Source organism: Zonotrichia leucophrys, chromosome 4, assembly GCF_028769735.1.
Source record: "Zonotrichia leucophrys gambelii isolate GWCS_2022_RI chromosome 4, RI_Zleu_2.0, whole genome shotgun sequence".
In the NCBI taxonomy this organism is placed as follows: Eukaryota; Metazoa; Chordata; class Aves; order Passeriformes; family Passerellidae; genus Zonotrichia; species Zonotrichia leucophrys.
In genome coordinates this window covers 52914332-52930548 of record NC_088173.1, presented here as the reverse complement: position 1 = coordinate 52930548, position 16217 = coordinate 52914332, and the positions used below count along the sequence as shown (strand labels likewise).

General features: G+C 38.6%; 1 protein-coding gene across 7 annotated transcripts in view; it reads right to left on the bottom strand.

Moving 5' to 3' along the window:
* Positions 1-16217, bottom strand: part of ABLIM2 (actin binding LIM protein family member 2) — a 129258-nt gene that overhangs the window by 52164 nt on the left and 60877 nt on the right. For all 7 annotated transcript variants that reach the window (XM_064711712.1, XM_064711714.1, XM_064711716.1 and 4 more), the window contains exons 5-6: positions 14871-14997; positions 12712-12805 (exon numbers count right to left, since the gene is read on the bottom strand). In XM_064711712.1, the coding sequence (XP_064567782.1) occupies positions 12712-12805; positions 14871-14997 (221 nt within the window). The remainder of the gene's footprint in view (positions 1-12711; positions 12806-14870; positions 14998-16217) is intronic.

Genomic DNA, 16217 nt, shown 5'->3' with positions numbered 1-16217 from the left:
TATATTCAAACCTAGCACCTGAGTCTGAATCATAGAGTCTGTTGGTTAAACACCAAGGAGGCTTTCACCAGCGCCCCTTTCTCCTGCCCCTTCCATTTCAGGGGCTTGCTCTCACAGATGAACAATTGGTTCCAGCAGAACCCAGCTATTTTATAAGCTTAGAGCAGCAAATATTATACAGTTTTGGTTTATTTGTAATAAAGGCTTCATAATTTTTTTCCTCTTCTTGCTTATATTAATGTGAGGTAGTTCAATGCAGAAAACAAATGCCTAACCATATGGTTACTCCTTCCTTGCACAGTTTGAAAGCTTAGTTTGACAGATTGTTGTCTCAGTGTTTAATAAAACACCAACACACTCAGAGCACAGAAGAAGCAACATTAATCTCTGAGAGATATCTTACAGTTCAAGTGATGGTTTTGAAAAAACCTCCTCAATATCCTACATTTGCTTCAAGACTGCACCAGGTCTTTGTACCTAGGAATCCAGATGTGAAGAGTATTATTGTGAAGATCAATTTGAAGACTAATTTTCAGCTGAGATTACCTCAAACCTGAATAGCAAAGTGTGTCCTTAGTAATAACACAGTACATATACCAACAATTTAATTTTTCTTCAACTGACCATGAACCAGCTTCCCACAATCACCAAGTTGCACTCTTAGTGTGCAATTTAAATGGAGTCAAAACAGTCCTCAGCAATCTGAGACAAAGTTTTATGAGTTACTTCTTTCCCTTTAGGTACAAGAGAACCCTTTGAATGTGAAGGATTCCTCTGCAGAGAAGGAATTTGGGCTGATCAACTCAGACCTCCTGCAGTCCTTGCCCTGAGCACAAGGACTTTAAGCGTTGAAACCTGTCCCACAGCACATTGACAAACTCATCTTCACTTAAAGCAGGACCAGAGAGCTCTGCAACAAAGTATACATACAGCCAACTTTTCTCATTTCTCATAACTTGAGGGCTTGAACTAAGTAAAAGGAGAATTAAGCTGATGTGGCAAATGTGAATCGCATTGTTCAAAGCACAATTTGGAGACAGCAAGGGGGTTACTCAAAAATCTTCAGAACAGTAGGATCACCAGGCCTGGAAAACATGCAGCTCTAGCAAAACTACAGCAGTTCATACCAAAAGGAATAGCCTTAACTAATTAAGTTTGAGTTTTAAATTAGCTGTCATCACCCAGGAAAAGTATATTACATTACTGCAGACAGCTCAGCAAAAAACTCTGCTCATTTTCTGGCTATGGCTGCCATAAGTGATGAAGTGGTAGAATGTATAAAAGATGATATGCACAGTAACTGTAACTCTACCACAATGACATTGCTTGTCTGATGTCTCATGCTGTTTCCAGAAGTGTGATTGATATAATTTTTTACTGAGGTTGATAAGCGACAATTGCTTATGGATTGACACAGGAGAAACTGAGCAGCCTAAAGCTCAGAGTGAGCTGAGTCCTGGGAGGAAGACTCAAGATTTCTGATGTCTGATTCATCACTGAAGCCTGAGTATATCCTCATTGCATTACTCAATGAAGTAATTAGTAAAGGGAAGATAGAAAGTACAGAAAATCATTTCATATACTAGATAAACTTACAACTATCTCACTCTTTTCCTGAGAATTAAAAGCTATCAGCAAACTTCTTCCTGTAAAAATGAAAATTAATAACAATTTAAAAAATCTATCTTGTTACCAAAATGCATAGGGGTAATTGACAGATTTTATTGCAGGGAGTAAAGAGTTTGTGGAAGTGACAAAAGGTTAAATTGCTGCAATGATTCAATCATATCAAAGCATATTTTCCATTTTGAGTGTATAATACAATACAGTTGCTATAATAGTTCCTCATTACCACTAAGTGTTGTCTACTGAAGTAGATCCAAATCCTGCCAACCTCATATTCTAAAATTCCCAAGTCAAGTCCTAACTGTACCCTAATGAAAAACAGCCTACAAAACACACTGAGCTGAGGGGTATGCCAAGGCATGGTGCAGCTGCCTGACCCACAAACAAAGCCCTCAGAAGACTGGTATAAAGCATTCTTAGTTAAAAGCTTTTCACATGGAACAAATTTGTTGGAGAGCTGTGTCATCACCAGACAACCACCTGTCCAAGCAAAGGGAAACAGAATAAAGCACAAAACCACTGACAGCCAATAACCCTTCCCATCAGGCAGCTCCTCGATCTGAAATGAAGCATTAAACATCTCACAGAAGACATGTGACTTGACTTCTGTTGCTTTTTTACGTGGAGGGAAGCTAATGTTTCTATGGGATGGGAAGGGGAAAAATACTTCGGCAATGCAGGGATGGGTGAAAGTGTACAACTTTGATTACACAATAAATTATTCTCTTTTGTGTATTTTGTCTCCATTTCCTGACTAATGTCCATTCATATGGACATTCCATTTGTTCATTAAAGGACACTGATATTCCTTCAGGTAAACTTCATAGTACAGGCAATAGAAATAGAATTCAGTTTAAAGCCAGGAAGTGTGCAAGCGATCACAGAATGATAGAATAATTCATCCAATCCAACCTCCTGCTCAAAGCAGGGTTGATACTCAATTCAGATCAGTCTGCCCAGTAATTTTTTTCAGTTGAATACTGAAAACCTTCAAGGATGGACATGGCACAACCTCTGAGAATATTGCTCCAACAGACAGTAGTTATTCTTAGTTATCAATAGTGATTTTTTTTCCTTTTTATCCAGTTCGAACCTCACTGCTTTAAATTTATAACAGTTGTCTCCTGCCCTCCCACCATGTGCCTCAGTAAGGTGCTTGTCTCCACATATTCAAGGGCCTCCTTACAGGTATGGGAACAGCACAGTTAGGTCCCACTAAGGCCATCGCTTTTCCTAGGCTAAACAAGTTCAGCTCCCTGAGCATTTCCTCAGGATATGTGTTCCTCCTCAACTATCATAGTTTTCCTCCACCAAAATCACATTGCCAGTTCTTGCACTCTGTGGAAGACTTCCTTAAAATATGCTGGCTCTGTTCTGCTCCCCTTATCATTTCATACTTGCTTCATTATCTATCATTTTAAACTCAACATTGAGGAGCATGTACTTTCACTCTTTCACTAGGAATTTTTTTTTTTCAAAGTATATAAATAAAAAGGGTGGAAAATCATTGAACTCCTTTAATGGATATTTAATTCATCCTGTTTATACTTCATTCACTCCCCAAATGATTGTTTTTACTAAGATATTAGGCCATTATGTGAATGAATTGTGCTTTTTCTTAGGTGCCAGGAATGTAAAGGAAATTGATAATGAAGCACAGGTATAAAAAGGAACTCCACGTATTTATCTTCATGAAATTTAATAAAGTTTTTGAATGAGATACAGCATTTTGTTGTTAAATAGTCCAATCATTCATTGCATTGATTTATAAAGGCAAATTCCCAATTTCTGTAAGTAAATGCAGTTCCCCGACTTTAGCTGAGACAAGTTTTAATTCTTGCTTCCAGAACTACATTAGATATCTAATAACTCTCTGACCCAACAGCACAGAACTGGCTTAGAAAATTTTTCTATCAAGTCAATTAGGCAAAGCCAATCAGGGGTTGCTCTTGCTTATTCCCACATGTTAATACAACCCTCCTTCTCTTGGCCAGTGCTTCAAACCACATTGCAAAATGTGCATTTAATCCAAAAGGCTGTAAAATCTAGGGCTCAGATGTTTGTCCTGCCTTTCTCTCAGGAGTACCACGAAGAAGGTACACAGCACTGCACCATAAAGTGTTATCAATGGATGCACACACTGAAAACTCTGCCACTGCACCCACCTTAAGGCACATTAAAAGGACTATACTAGCTTCCATAAACTGAATTCTAAGGGGTATATTCATTTAGAGTGATGCTATTCAGACAATACCCTTTGTGCTTGGAATATAACACTCTGCTCAGTTAGCAGCTTTAAGTGGAATCACATAAAACCTCCACTCACATTTCTAGCAAAGCCAGAGTCCTGCATATGCAGAAGGACTCGAAGAATTACTCAGTAATAGTTGTACACAGTAATGGTGAAGTTAGTAAACAGCTGTCATACCATCTACTGGGTTTGAAGGGACAGGCAGCATTGTAAAGGCAGAGGTTTGGCAAAATGTCTATTGTTTATGTCATACAACAGTGTTGAGCAGAAAAAAAGTGTGAGAGCCAGAAGTTAAAGACAATTCTGTGGAGAAAAACTCTCCCTAATTCTCTTAGTCACAGTGGGCCTGACTCACCACTGACTCACTTCAACAGTCTGCCAGGACAAATGAACCATTTTCATCAGTATTTACACCACTGTAAATGCAGTGTAATGTTCAATATCAATCATTCTCCTCATCTTCTCCATACAGGATTAATTTTTCATCCGCCTGGATGCCAAGAAACAGTCACATGAAACATTCACTACTCACACCTGCAGCATTACCTAGAGCTTTAGCAATCTCACATGTACAGTTATTTCATGTTGTCTTGGTTCTGGCTCATCCTGCTGTGCTTTGCAGAGCCTTGAGAATTCCCTCCCACATTTGAGTCATTTTAATTGCTTCCCACACACTCCTTATTCTTTCAGGTATAAGGTGTAAATCAAATCAACAAGAACATTTATCTCAGAATGATAACAACTTACTATAAAACCGAACTCGCAGAAGAAAAAGTTTCTAATGGTTGTGGGAGAAAATAAAATAAAAGTAATTAAAAAGCCATATAGGGGATAATTGAGAAAAAATAAATAATAGAACGAAAACTAGCACTATTAGAACTGTAATCTCATTCTGTGACATCTCCAAACAAGTTCTGGCTCAGGAGCAAATTCAGCCCTGCCAAAATCAGATAAAATTTGGAAGAGGACAACAGTGCACCTTTTTCTACAGAATTTTGTAAATGTTCTTGTAAATCAAAACAGTCTGTCATACCTAAACCCACTGATTTTGCAGTCAGTTGTTTCTGTTATGGAGTGAATGATCTGCCTCTTTTGTCTTTTTCTTCTCAGCTTTGCAATTTTTCTTGCCACCCACTGAGACTGGAAGAGGCTTCTGTTTTCCATCTGTTCAACAAATCTCCTTTTCCCACTCCTTAAAATCCACCTAGGGGCCAAGACAAGCTGCAGCTGGCTCTCACTTATGCCAACTCTTGATAGGAGAGAGGGAGTGAAGAAGGAGAGAGATGACTTGCAGACATATTCCCCTTAATTTTCAACTTTGCAGCTGTGTATTTAGCACACCCATTTCAGACAGAAGAATGAAGCTCAACCAACACTGAACAGCCCTGGAGAAAAAACCCAAGTTATCAGAGGAAGCCAGCACAGCTCTTTTCAAGCTGAATGTGGTGATCTGGGCTGTAAACATCTAAGAACAGAAGCTGTCTCTCATTCTGTGTTCTGGATCACTAGATTTACCCAGGAGTGGAAATGCTGCTGTCACATGCAGAGCTGACATTAATAATCCTTCCTGAAAGTAGGAAGTGTCTACTTTCAGACATATTTCCAGTTCAATGTACTATTCAGAAGTTCTTACTTTGGGGGAGGAAAAAGAAATTTGTAAAAGCACAAAAAATGCTGAAGGTTAATAGGATGAAAAAATCTTAAAGCTACAAGAAATGAGTCACAGGCTGCTCTCCCTGCTTATAGCTGACATGCTGAACTGTTTTCACATGGGCCAGAGCATCCTGGAGATACTTTATCAACAAAAGCAATTGTCACTGAGTGCAGTCACTGCTGCAGCACTGCCATGGTTACAGGACAGAGCTGGAGGCAGGGCTTGTGCTGCTGACAGGGCAAGGGAGCTCTGGGGCTTTACAGAGATGTGCAACAGCAGCATTCCCCTGATGTGGGTCAGAGCACCACCAGGAATGAAGGAATACATGAAATAACTGGATGAGGGACTGAATACAGCCATGAGGTGCAACGTTTCACACTGTAAGAACACCCAAATGGCAAAAGGCACTGGATGTTAATGCATCAGCACTGCAACACATGGCTTAGGGAGGAAGGGTACCTGCACACTCTGCTGCTAGGGTCTGAGGCTCAGCAGGATCAGGGTGACTGCTGGAATCACCCCTTTGATCCTTCAGTCAGTCAATTCAGATAATCTGAGACAGTTAACTGGTACTACATTTTTGTGTGAGGAAAGGCAATGGGCACCACGAGTCTGCCAGGCTCAAAAATCACACTGTGCACTAAAACTAACACAAACCCACACAAGCACAAATGCACAGCAGCACTGCTGAGGACTTTCCCCACACATGTGGGAGGAATTCTCAACATGAAAGCAAATAAGCAGCTGAGAAAAGAAATAAAAAACCCTCACAAAACCTGGAACAGTCATTCTTTCTTCTCTATCAATCGGTTTCCCTCAAATCCTAAACTTTTCTATGTTATTCAGAAATAGTTTGCAGAACCCCCTTCCTTTGGTAAAAATATAAGTCTTAAGCTATCATCAAATGGCACTCAGTGCTCTTCAATAAACCTAACAAATTATTTACAGGGTAAAAGCTATGCAAAGAGTTTGGTTTAATGTATAGTTTTCTCCTGACACATTAACAATTTGTGAGTTCGTAGCAGTTCAGACAATAAGGACAGATAGGCATAGACCTGTATTTCTGGAGAGAAGAGGTGGCTAAAAAGGGAAAGGCTGAAAGTGGGAGAAAGATGAGGAAAATTCATCTAGACCAATATAACTGTGCTACAGAAAAAAGTAAAGGATAAGGAAAAAAAGCATTTGCATAGCTATTTATCTGCTTTCGGATAGTATTTTTAATTATGCCTGTTTTAAAGCATAATTATGCCTGTTTTAAAGAAAGTCTAGGTCAACTGTCAACACTTACCCAGCCAAATTCAGATAAATGCACTGATGATTAACCTGCCTTTGCAAGCCAGCAGCCCCAGATAAATGCAAGTGGAACCAAACCAGAGACCATTCCCAAGCTGCAGAATGCCTTGCATCTCAGCAAACATTATGCACTGAAAGGGCTAGTTAACGTTTCCTACCTTGGATGGTCTCCTTTTGCAAAAGCTAATGCTGATTTATTTAGATTTGTCTTTCCCACAGTTTTCTTTCTTCTCTGTTGAAGGGAGAGAAGCGCAGAGAGCAGTTTCTAACGAAGGCAGCACTGACACTTGGATTCTTCTGCTGCTCTGACAGCCCTCCCCAGGCTGCCCATGCACAGGGAACCCTTCACTCCCGCACACAGAGCTGCCTTTATTGCATGTTTCACTATTAATGCCTATGTAATAAGCTGCTCAAGCACCTTTCACACATCAGTAGGTCCTGTTGTTAATGAAACAGCAGGGCAACAGACATTGCAGAATGAACCATTCTTCCACACTGCGGGCAGAAATTTGTACTCCCTGCTCTAAAGAATTAGTATCGTCTCTCTGATATACTGAGACTCCTGCAAAGGGAAAGGCAATCGATTTACAAAGTAGATATGGCTGCAAACAAAATCAGCTCAACCCTAGGGCAAGGCAAAACACAAACTAGGAAAAATAAGATTCGTGTTTTAATTAGTAAGTCACTGTGACTTTGTCATAAGTGACATTTAATTGACATATAAATTATTGACATTTCTAGTCTCATTCCTGCCTAGTGCTCACTGCATTTGTTCCCTTATTTCAAAATAAAATATGGCTGTGATTAATAGATTTTAAGAACATATATTGATTATGTTATTCTAGACATTTACACATACATGTAAGCAAGTAAAATGCTAACTCTTTCATCCCCCACATAAACTGAGTGCCATGCTGCTGTGTTAGGATGTCAGATACTAAACATAAAGATGATGGCTCCAACTGCTGTGATTTTCAGCAGCCACATTTACACCAGTCATGTAGCTGTAAATCATGGGACAGTTGTAGATAAAACTGAGTGCTGAAAATACCCCTGAGGGGCATTTTGGGCACTGATGGGACACAGATGCCTATCCAAGCAAATGTGACCCCCTCACAGCCTATATTGTGTTTGCCATTAAAATGTACTCAGAAGGTTATTTTTGGATAAGGAGGCTTCCTCTAACAATGGAGGAAACCACCAGCCGAAAAAGCAGATGAAGAGAACCTCTCCCCACAAAGTAATGTCTCAACATCTTGCCATGAGCTGTCAATGTTAAGAGAACTCACAGAATAAAATTGCAACGGTGTGGGACACACCAGGAAAGCACTTTCTTTAGAGATGGTGGAAGAGGTTACTATCACTGCACAAGATAGTGCTGAGGCATTGTCTAGAGTACAGTGTTCATCCATGCTGAGAGAAAGTGGCTCCAGTCAGGAACCCACAGCATCACCAGAAAAGCCTGGAGCTGACTTGACCAGCACAGGAGAACTGGGTTCACTCTGTTTTGTAAAATAAAAGTTGAGAGGAACTAAAACTACTCTCTATAAGTTTTTCTTATATTTCATGAATTGGAGGGGAAAACAAAAAAAACCTAAAAATCAATCTTATCCAAAGCATTTTTTAACTCTTTTAATGTGGACCACTTTAAAATAGAAAGATACTGGAACTGAGATGATGTTTGTAAGCATCAGATGTTAAGGAAACCCAGACATGCCTCCCAGGAGAGGACAAGGAGGAGCCATTGGCTGTCACACAACTTTGTCATGAACCTCAACAGCTTTCCAAACCTTTTACACAACCTGCTATGTGGGAAGGACTGAGAGACAGACTACACATCTCTGCCTCCCCCAGCAAAATGCAGCTGAAAGACTCATTAAAATTCAAAGTGCTTTCTTGAATGAAAGGGGTTTAAAGCAGGCTCTGTATTATCATAAGATATACAGTAATTAAAAAAAAAAAAAAATTTTAGGATATGCTCACTAGCACAAGTTGAAATTTTAACTAATAAATTACTGCTTGTAATACAAAAAAGGAGAAAAATATTTTTTAGTGCTAAGTGCAGAGAAATGGATTGCAACATGACAAAAGGGATATGGCTGGTCATAAAAATCAATGGCTTGTTATTTTAAGATGTGTGCTATTGCATGATGCTAACTATTGCAGGATTGGCAGCAGAGATACAGCATGAGCATGAAGTAAATCCTTTCTCTTCCTAGAGGTTTTCAGCCACAGTGCATCTCAAGTCAAACTACAAAAGCAAACTCCAGCAACTTCTTGCTCCTCACTTAAGTTGGCAGGTTTATCAATACATATGGTCAGGGATAAAATAACACAACTTCTAGGAGAGGATTGATTTGCATTTAAGAGTGTTCTGTATGCATCACAAACAAAGCAAATCTTGCCCATAAATGCACTGGTGAGTAGTGTTTAAAACAAAAACAAAACTCAAAACAGAAAAATAATTGCTTTTAAAAGTAATAAAATTTATCATCTCCATAAATGAACTGCTCAGACCCTTTTATAGCTTTTCCAGTACAAGTTCCCTGGGAGAGTGGGTGCAAGCCAAGGTGGACTGGAGGGGAAGAAAGAAACTAGAAAGGAATTATAAACAAAGCTATCCTGAGTCTAAGCCCATTTACTACATGGAATGAATCTGGCCCTCAGAAAATGGGCTGAGAGAAGAACTTAGGTAACTAAATCATCATTGTATTTGGCTGAGGATCTACAAAAACAGCCATATTTTATAACTTATCAGTAACTCACACTAGTTGACACTCCCTTCCTTTCTGCTGAATAAACACTTAAAATGAACAAGTGTTGGAAAGGGAGACAACATTATAAAATCTAGTCACAGAATAACATTGGAAGCAGCTGTCCTCCTGACATTATCACAGAAATCAGAGATGGAAAAATCCTATTAGGTCATATAGTCCCTCCCTTTGTCATTGCAGGACTGTTCCCTAACACAGATTTTCCAGCGCCTTGTCCAGTCTTGTTACAAGACATTCAAAGTGATAGTTTCCAGCAGCTCCCTTGGGAGAGCATTCTCCTGCCTAATAATTACTGCTGTCAAGATTTCCCCCCAATTTAAGAGCAATTTGCCCTATTATTTCTGTGTTTCCCCAGATAATATTCAAGATGGTAAAAAGAAACACTGATGTTTTGAAAAATGTGTCAGTATTCCAGACAACTCTACTAATAATGCATCCTACAAGAAAGAACAGGCATTGCTACCCTGTATTTTCTCTGTCCTCCTGACCAGGAGATACACAAACATATCAATTAGTGTGCTAGGGACAAACAGACACGGAGTTTGATACCAAGACCAGAGGGAGAGAGAAGATCAGCCCAGTTCCAAGCCTTTAGAACAAGCCCATCTGCTGCTGCACTCAAACAACAAATGCCTTAACCATGTTAGCTATGGACACACCCTCTGCATCCTTTTAAATCTGTCTGCTCAGACTGTGACTTTTTGTCTGTTTTCCTTCTCAAACAAGGTGTGTGCATTGCCTCCTCACCCAGCAGCTCTCCATGGTCCACACTGAAACTCAATGGCTGTTTAAGTGATCCCTTACAGAGCTCCAAAGGGTCATGGAAACCCAGGCTGATCACCATGGGAGAAGGCTCACAGTGTGAGTCACTCCTTGTGAACAGGCAGCAGGAATGCACAGAAAGCTCTTGAGATGTGTTATGGAAAAACAGAGGGGATGGGAGCAGATATCTTGGGAGATCTCATGAGGAACAGGACCTACTGTGACAGTCTGCTAGGATATGTGACATGCACCCATGCTTAAGCTTCATTAGCTTTGTTGTACATAAACCAAGATTGTTTTGTACAGTTCTACAGAAAAAAAAAAAAAAATCAGATCATAAAATTTCCAGGTTGTTCCAACAAGTGTCCAGACATTAAATGTCCTTGTAACTGTTCACATCCATTTCCTGCTCCATTCTAACCTCAATCTACGCTTCCTGTTTCACAATGATACTATCTGTGCTTTTACAGATGCTCAAAGTCCTTTCTCCTCATATATTTTTTTAAAAAGGTTTTGCAATCTTGCATCAATATTTTTTTCCACAGTTAAATGCCACAGACCAATGAAAGTAGCTCCCAGTCTGAACCAGTCCCAAAGCAAGATGAGGATCAGTGGTACAGAGCTGTCCTTAGAGCAGCACTGGGGAATGGAGAGGAGAGGGACACACACACACACACACACACTGACCAAAACCATCATATGTAATCTGTCACGGTAGAATTCCTACAATTGCTGTCAAAAATTAGTTTTTCCCAAGTTTGTTACTGGCCCATCTACAATAAAAACAAGGAACTGTCCTCCTATTCAGTACACTCTCACCAAGCAGTTAGAAGAATCAACTACAGTTACATGTGCTCCCAGGTTCCACAAATTACACTTGGTAATGTTACTTTGCAGATCTTTAAGGCTTTTTTTTTTTCTTTTCATTACCCATAGAGACAGTAAGGACCCAGTTCTTAATCACAACACACTACATGCTATTGTTTAACCATACTGCAGGTAAAACATTACCACATAAAAAGAGCATCTTGCATATATTTCAAGGCAAGAACCAGGACAGAAAAACAAAATATTGTGAAGCCAAGAGTCAGTACAGAAACTGGAGCTTCTGTCCTTCTCCTGTCTCAGTATTAATCACTCCTTGTAAACTGCTCTGAGTAAGTGCACTCCAAATTTGCCACAGCTTTAACTCTTCTCTCTGCATTCATCTCTCTTAATTACCTTCACTTTCAAACCTCACCCTTTTACTCCCTTTCATTCAGTGTCAATGCTTGACACCTCTGAAAACATATAACAGCTTCCATGGTCACCTTTTGCATTTTTGAAGGTTTTAAGACATTTTCTTTTGTTTTGCCTCTTCCAGTTGAGACAACTGTGTGCAAAAAAAAAAAAAAAAAAAAAAACCACAAAGAGAAAACCGTCTTTATACTCTTTCAAATTCCCTTTTAGAAATCTCCTTTCAGAAAGGTCTAACATTTATTACTGGAAAAATCTCTCATGCCTATGTTAACACCCTATCATCTCATCCAAGACAGATTCCCATGTAGTATGGATACTTGCTCATCAGCTCCTAACAAGTTGTCATTGTCCACCACTTGGACAGTTAAGTCTCTGTGTGACTCCAAGCAGATCTTTCTCTGGTGGAAGCCCTTTGGGATTTCTCCAGGCTTTCTGAGCTGATGAAGAGAAAAGAGTCAACTGAGCAACTCTTCCTAACTCCAAGTACTGCTTGGAATTCACAGGAAAAAGCAGAAAGAAAAAGCAGATAATTGATGACTGACAGGGTAACAATACACTTAAATCCAAGGATAAATTTTATTCTGATCAAAGGAATGTATTCATTTTGTGACATTTGGTCAGTTATATGGAATTTTTTGCATAATGCATAAACATAACCCTACACTAAACAACTTCATGCTTCTTAGAACAACAAGTGCAAAAAAATCTCTGCCACAGTTCATTTCTGGTTGCAAAAACACAGTTCAAATCATTCATTTTACTTTTCAACAGCTTCATCCTATCTTTGGGGAACATAAAAGAGAATAAAAAAAGCAGACATTGCAAATGAATTTAATGCAAGTTTTAAAACGTGCCTGATAACACATTCATTTATTACTTCTGCTCCCTGAACATTCTCCAGTACCATAAATATCCATTTATGGAGTTTGTGTATTACCAAATCATTAACAGAAGAAACAAAAATCCCGATTACAGACTGAGTTCCTGCTATTCAATAAAAGTAACATTAAGCTGTGGCATTAACACTCATTTGTGAGCACAGGACCAAACCCAAAAGAGTTTTGGGTTTTTTGTACACTTTGAGATGTGCTTGAACGACAGGTTCTCCTTACCTCGAGCACTCTTCCTGTGATGTACTTTTCACAGTTGTCACACCTGATCCCAAACTTGGCGTGGTAGTCTGTTTCACAATATGGAACCCCATCCCTAGGGAAGAACAAGAGGCTGTAGAGATGCTGCTTTATGTAAGCTTACAGTTCACTGGGAGATTATGCATCTAAAATGTGTCAATGTTTCAAGTACCCAACTTCACAGGGTATTTATGGGCTTTCCTGCCTCTCTCGCAGTCATTAATGTTGTAAAAAGCTGAATAGTAATGAACAAATATTTTGGACCACTTCTCTCCTTTGTTGCTAAACTCAGCCATCAGCCTTGTAGTAACACTCAGCCTCTGAGACCCTCACACCACCTGTTTAATCATGTTACCCATTATTTTCTTTCATGTGTTTCCCCCTCTCTGGAAAGTTATTTCACCATATTACTCTTCCCCTCTTATCATTTAATTCATCCAACTGATGTACCATCTGATATATGTATTACCTAATCCTTTAGCTGAGGCTGCAGAGAGCAATTTCTCAAATATCTTGTCTGTAAACCAAGTTTTGATAAACATTTAAATCTACTGGCACAGTTGACTGGACTTGCTTAAAGGCAGTCATGGATCAAACGACTTGGGAATTGCTCCACAGAAGCCAGCAATGACTACAGGAATTCAGCCTGAGCAGCAGTGTATTCATGCATGATGTAAGCAGCTATTTCACCACCACCAGTGAGTTAAGATACAATTGAGAGATATGAAGAAAAAAACCTGGAGTGTTAGCTTTTATTTCAAAGTGACAAGACCAGAACTTTTGGACTATTGCCCTGACAAGAACCTCTTAGTTTTGCATGTTATAATTTTACTAAATTGTACATGTAGACCATTAAACTGATGAATGAAAATAAATTGCTCTAAGAAGAAACTGGAGACTCTTCTCACGCTTCAAAGTTCAAGTTAAACATAGTTAAATATGTTTTGTTTGTTATACTAAAGCAGCCCATGATCAGACAGATTTATCAGCAGAGGCATAATTTTATCAGACATTTCCCTGGGGAAACATAGAAATTAATGCTATAGCCTGGAAGCTGGATTTCTTAGAGACTAACCTAGAAGTTATCACAATAATTAATTGAATTAATTAAAGACAGGATGTTTCCTCTCTAGAGTTATTTTGTTTGGCATTTGGCCTTTTTAAAAAGATGATTTTGCATTAATTATATCTTTACAATTTATGGGGGGAGGTATATTCAATAACAAGCAAAAAAAGGTCTGTACTAAAATACAGCAGACTAGCCCAACATTGAGACAATGAAAAACCTTATTTAAGAACACCCTTTTAATAAATATTGTTCTCCAGGGCAAGTTGTGAAATTAAATATGGTATGTGTATTAATTGAAATCTAAAGAACTTTTGAACGTCAGGGGGACATAGGCTCTGAAACCCGATAATCTCCGGGCACTGGTGACTGAGTTATTTTGCTGCTTAAGAAAATTCCAACATAACACACTTCTCTGAAGCAGAAATTAACCCCAGGTGCCTTGGCCAGTGAAAGGCCTGCACGTCACTGGCCTGATCAGAGTGTTGACATGAGACATGGTCTGCGTGTGTGCTTTGTGCTGTTTTTCAGTGCTGCCATCACATTCAGTCAAATCTGACAGCATGAGGGTCTGGAGCTGCACAAAATCATGGCATGTACATCCTTAACGAACCTCTGACTAACATTTCCTCTTATGTAATGCATATAGAAAGAACAGTACCTGCCTGTTTACATTACAGCATCACAGAGAGCAAAACCATAGGTAACTAAGGGCATACATCTGGGTTCTGGAAACATATTCCACCTGCTGCCTCTCTGCTTTGTCAAGTCCCATTCCAGGTAAATGGAAAAATGTTACTTCTACTTTTTTTCATTTTATTTTTCTAAATACAACTTAGGTAATAATTTAGACAATAATCTCTAATATCTTATATATTTCTGAATATATATATAAATAAAAGGTAATGCAATATGCATTTATAAATTATATTAATTATATTATTATAATATATATACTATATTTCTATATTATGTATTACCTTTAAATCTTAACAATGCAAATAAATGCAATGATAAATTAATTATTTGGCATTAAAAGAATAATTAAAAGAGGTGAAAACACTCCTCTACTTACTTGCTGATATACTCTGCATTCAGTAGCTTGCCACATGTATTGCACTTAAAGCAACCCAAATGCCAGTGTTTGTCCAAGGCGACCAAGGACTGACCATTTTTTATTTCTGAACCACAGCCGCCACAATCTGCAAGAGAAAAACCCAAATGAGTGAATCAGATTCTTTAGGTCATGCAGCAGTTGCTTACAGCAGCACAAGGATCCATCAGTGTCCCAGTAACAGCTCACAAGGGCTCCACTGCTCACTGATGGATGGCAAGTGTTGCTGCCCTTGGAAAGATCTGAAATTGCTACAACACATGCATCATTCAAAGAAAAAAGCTGATGACTTCCATTTCCTGGTGACTTAGGCTTTATTTTAATTCATTTATACTGTGTTTTAAAAAATGTTTTGCTGAGTAATTTTTCAAGCATCACGAATCTGCCTGATAAAAGAAATAAAAAAGACAAAGAGTAAAAAACTAATTCTTCATATTAGCCTTTGCCTTGGGATCTGCAAGCTCTACTTATTTCAAATTTGTTTTGCAACCACGAAAAAAATCCAAGTTGAAAATCTGGTATGAAATTTTCTGTACCCAGTAAAACACTCCAATACTTAAAAGGCATTAGTAACATTTCAATATGTGAAAGTGATGGCTGTCTATGTCTATTTTATTCTCTATAAAAATTCACTTATGTTTCAAGAGGTGCTAACAAAAAATACATGTAAAACATGCAATAACTGGTAACAGAGGTTAGTCTATGTTGGTTAAACAGGCTGTAGGGTAAATAGTTATACTCTCCAGAAAGAGTAACTGAGAACAACACTGTCTGGGGGTTTAGTTGCCTTTCTTTTTAACAAAGGAAGACTTAGACTAAGCTAGCAAAAGCCAAACCTACAATTAGTTTCTGCCCTCTTCAGAGATGTTACATACACATGGGATTTGGATCTGGTTCTCTATAACCCAAATAAACCCTCTAACACCCTACAAGGTCCATCTCTCATTCACTCTTCATTCTGCAGATTTCCTGTCTATGGATGATTTTCTTACTAAACATTAAAATAGTAAAATATGTGGGAAACATGGGTTAAATGCCAGTGATAAATTAATTCTAGTAGCAATATCTCAGTAATCTTCTAATGCTCCATAAAATATCTTCCATCTGAAATGGAAAAGTACATAGTATTTTAAGGAATTCTTCAGGTATAGCAACAATTTTCTGGAGAAAAGATAAAACCTGAAAGACACTTAATCATTCAGAAATGCCAGGAGAGAAAACAAACCCATAACAATGTCTTAGATGGAAGAAAAAGCTATGAAAAGCATTAGAAAGATTTATCAAGTTATTAAGAAAGAACTCTCAGCC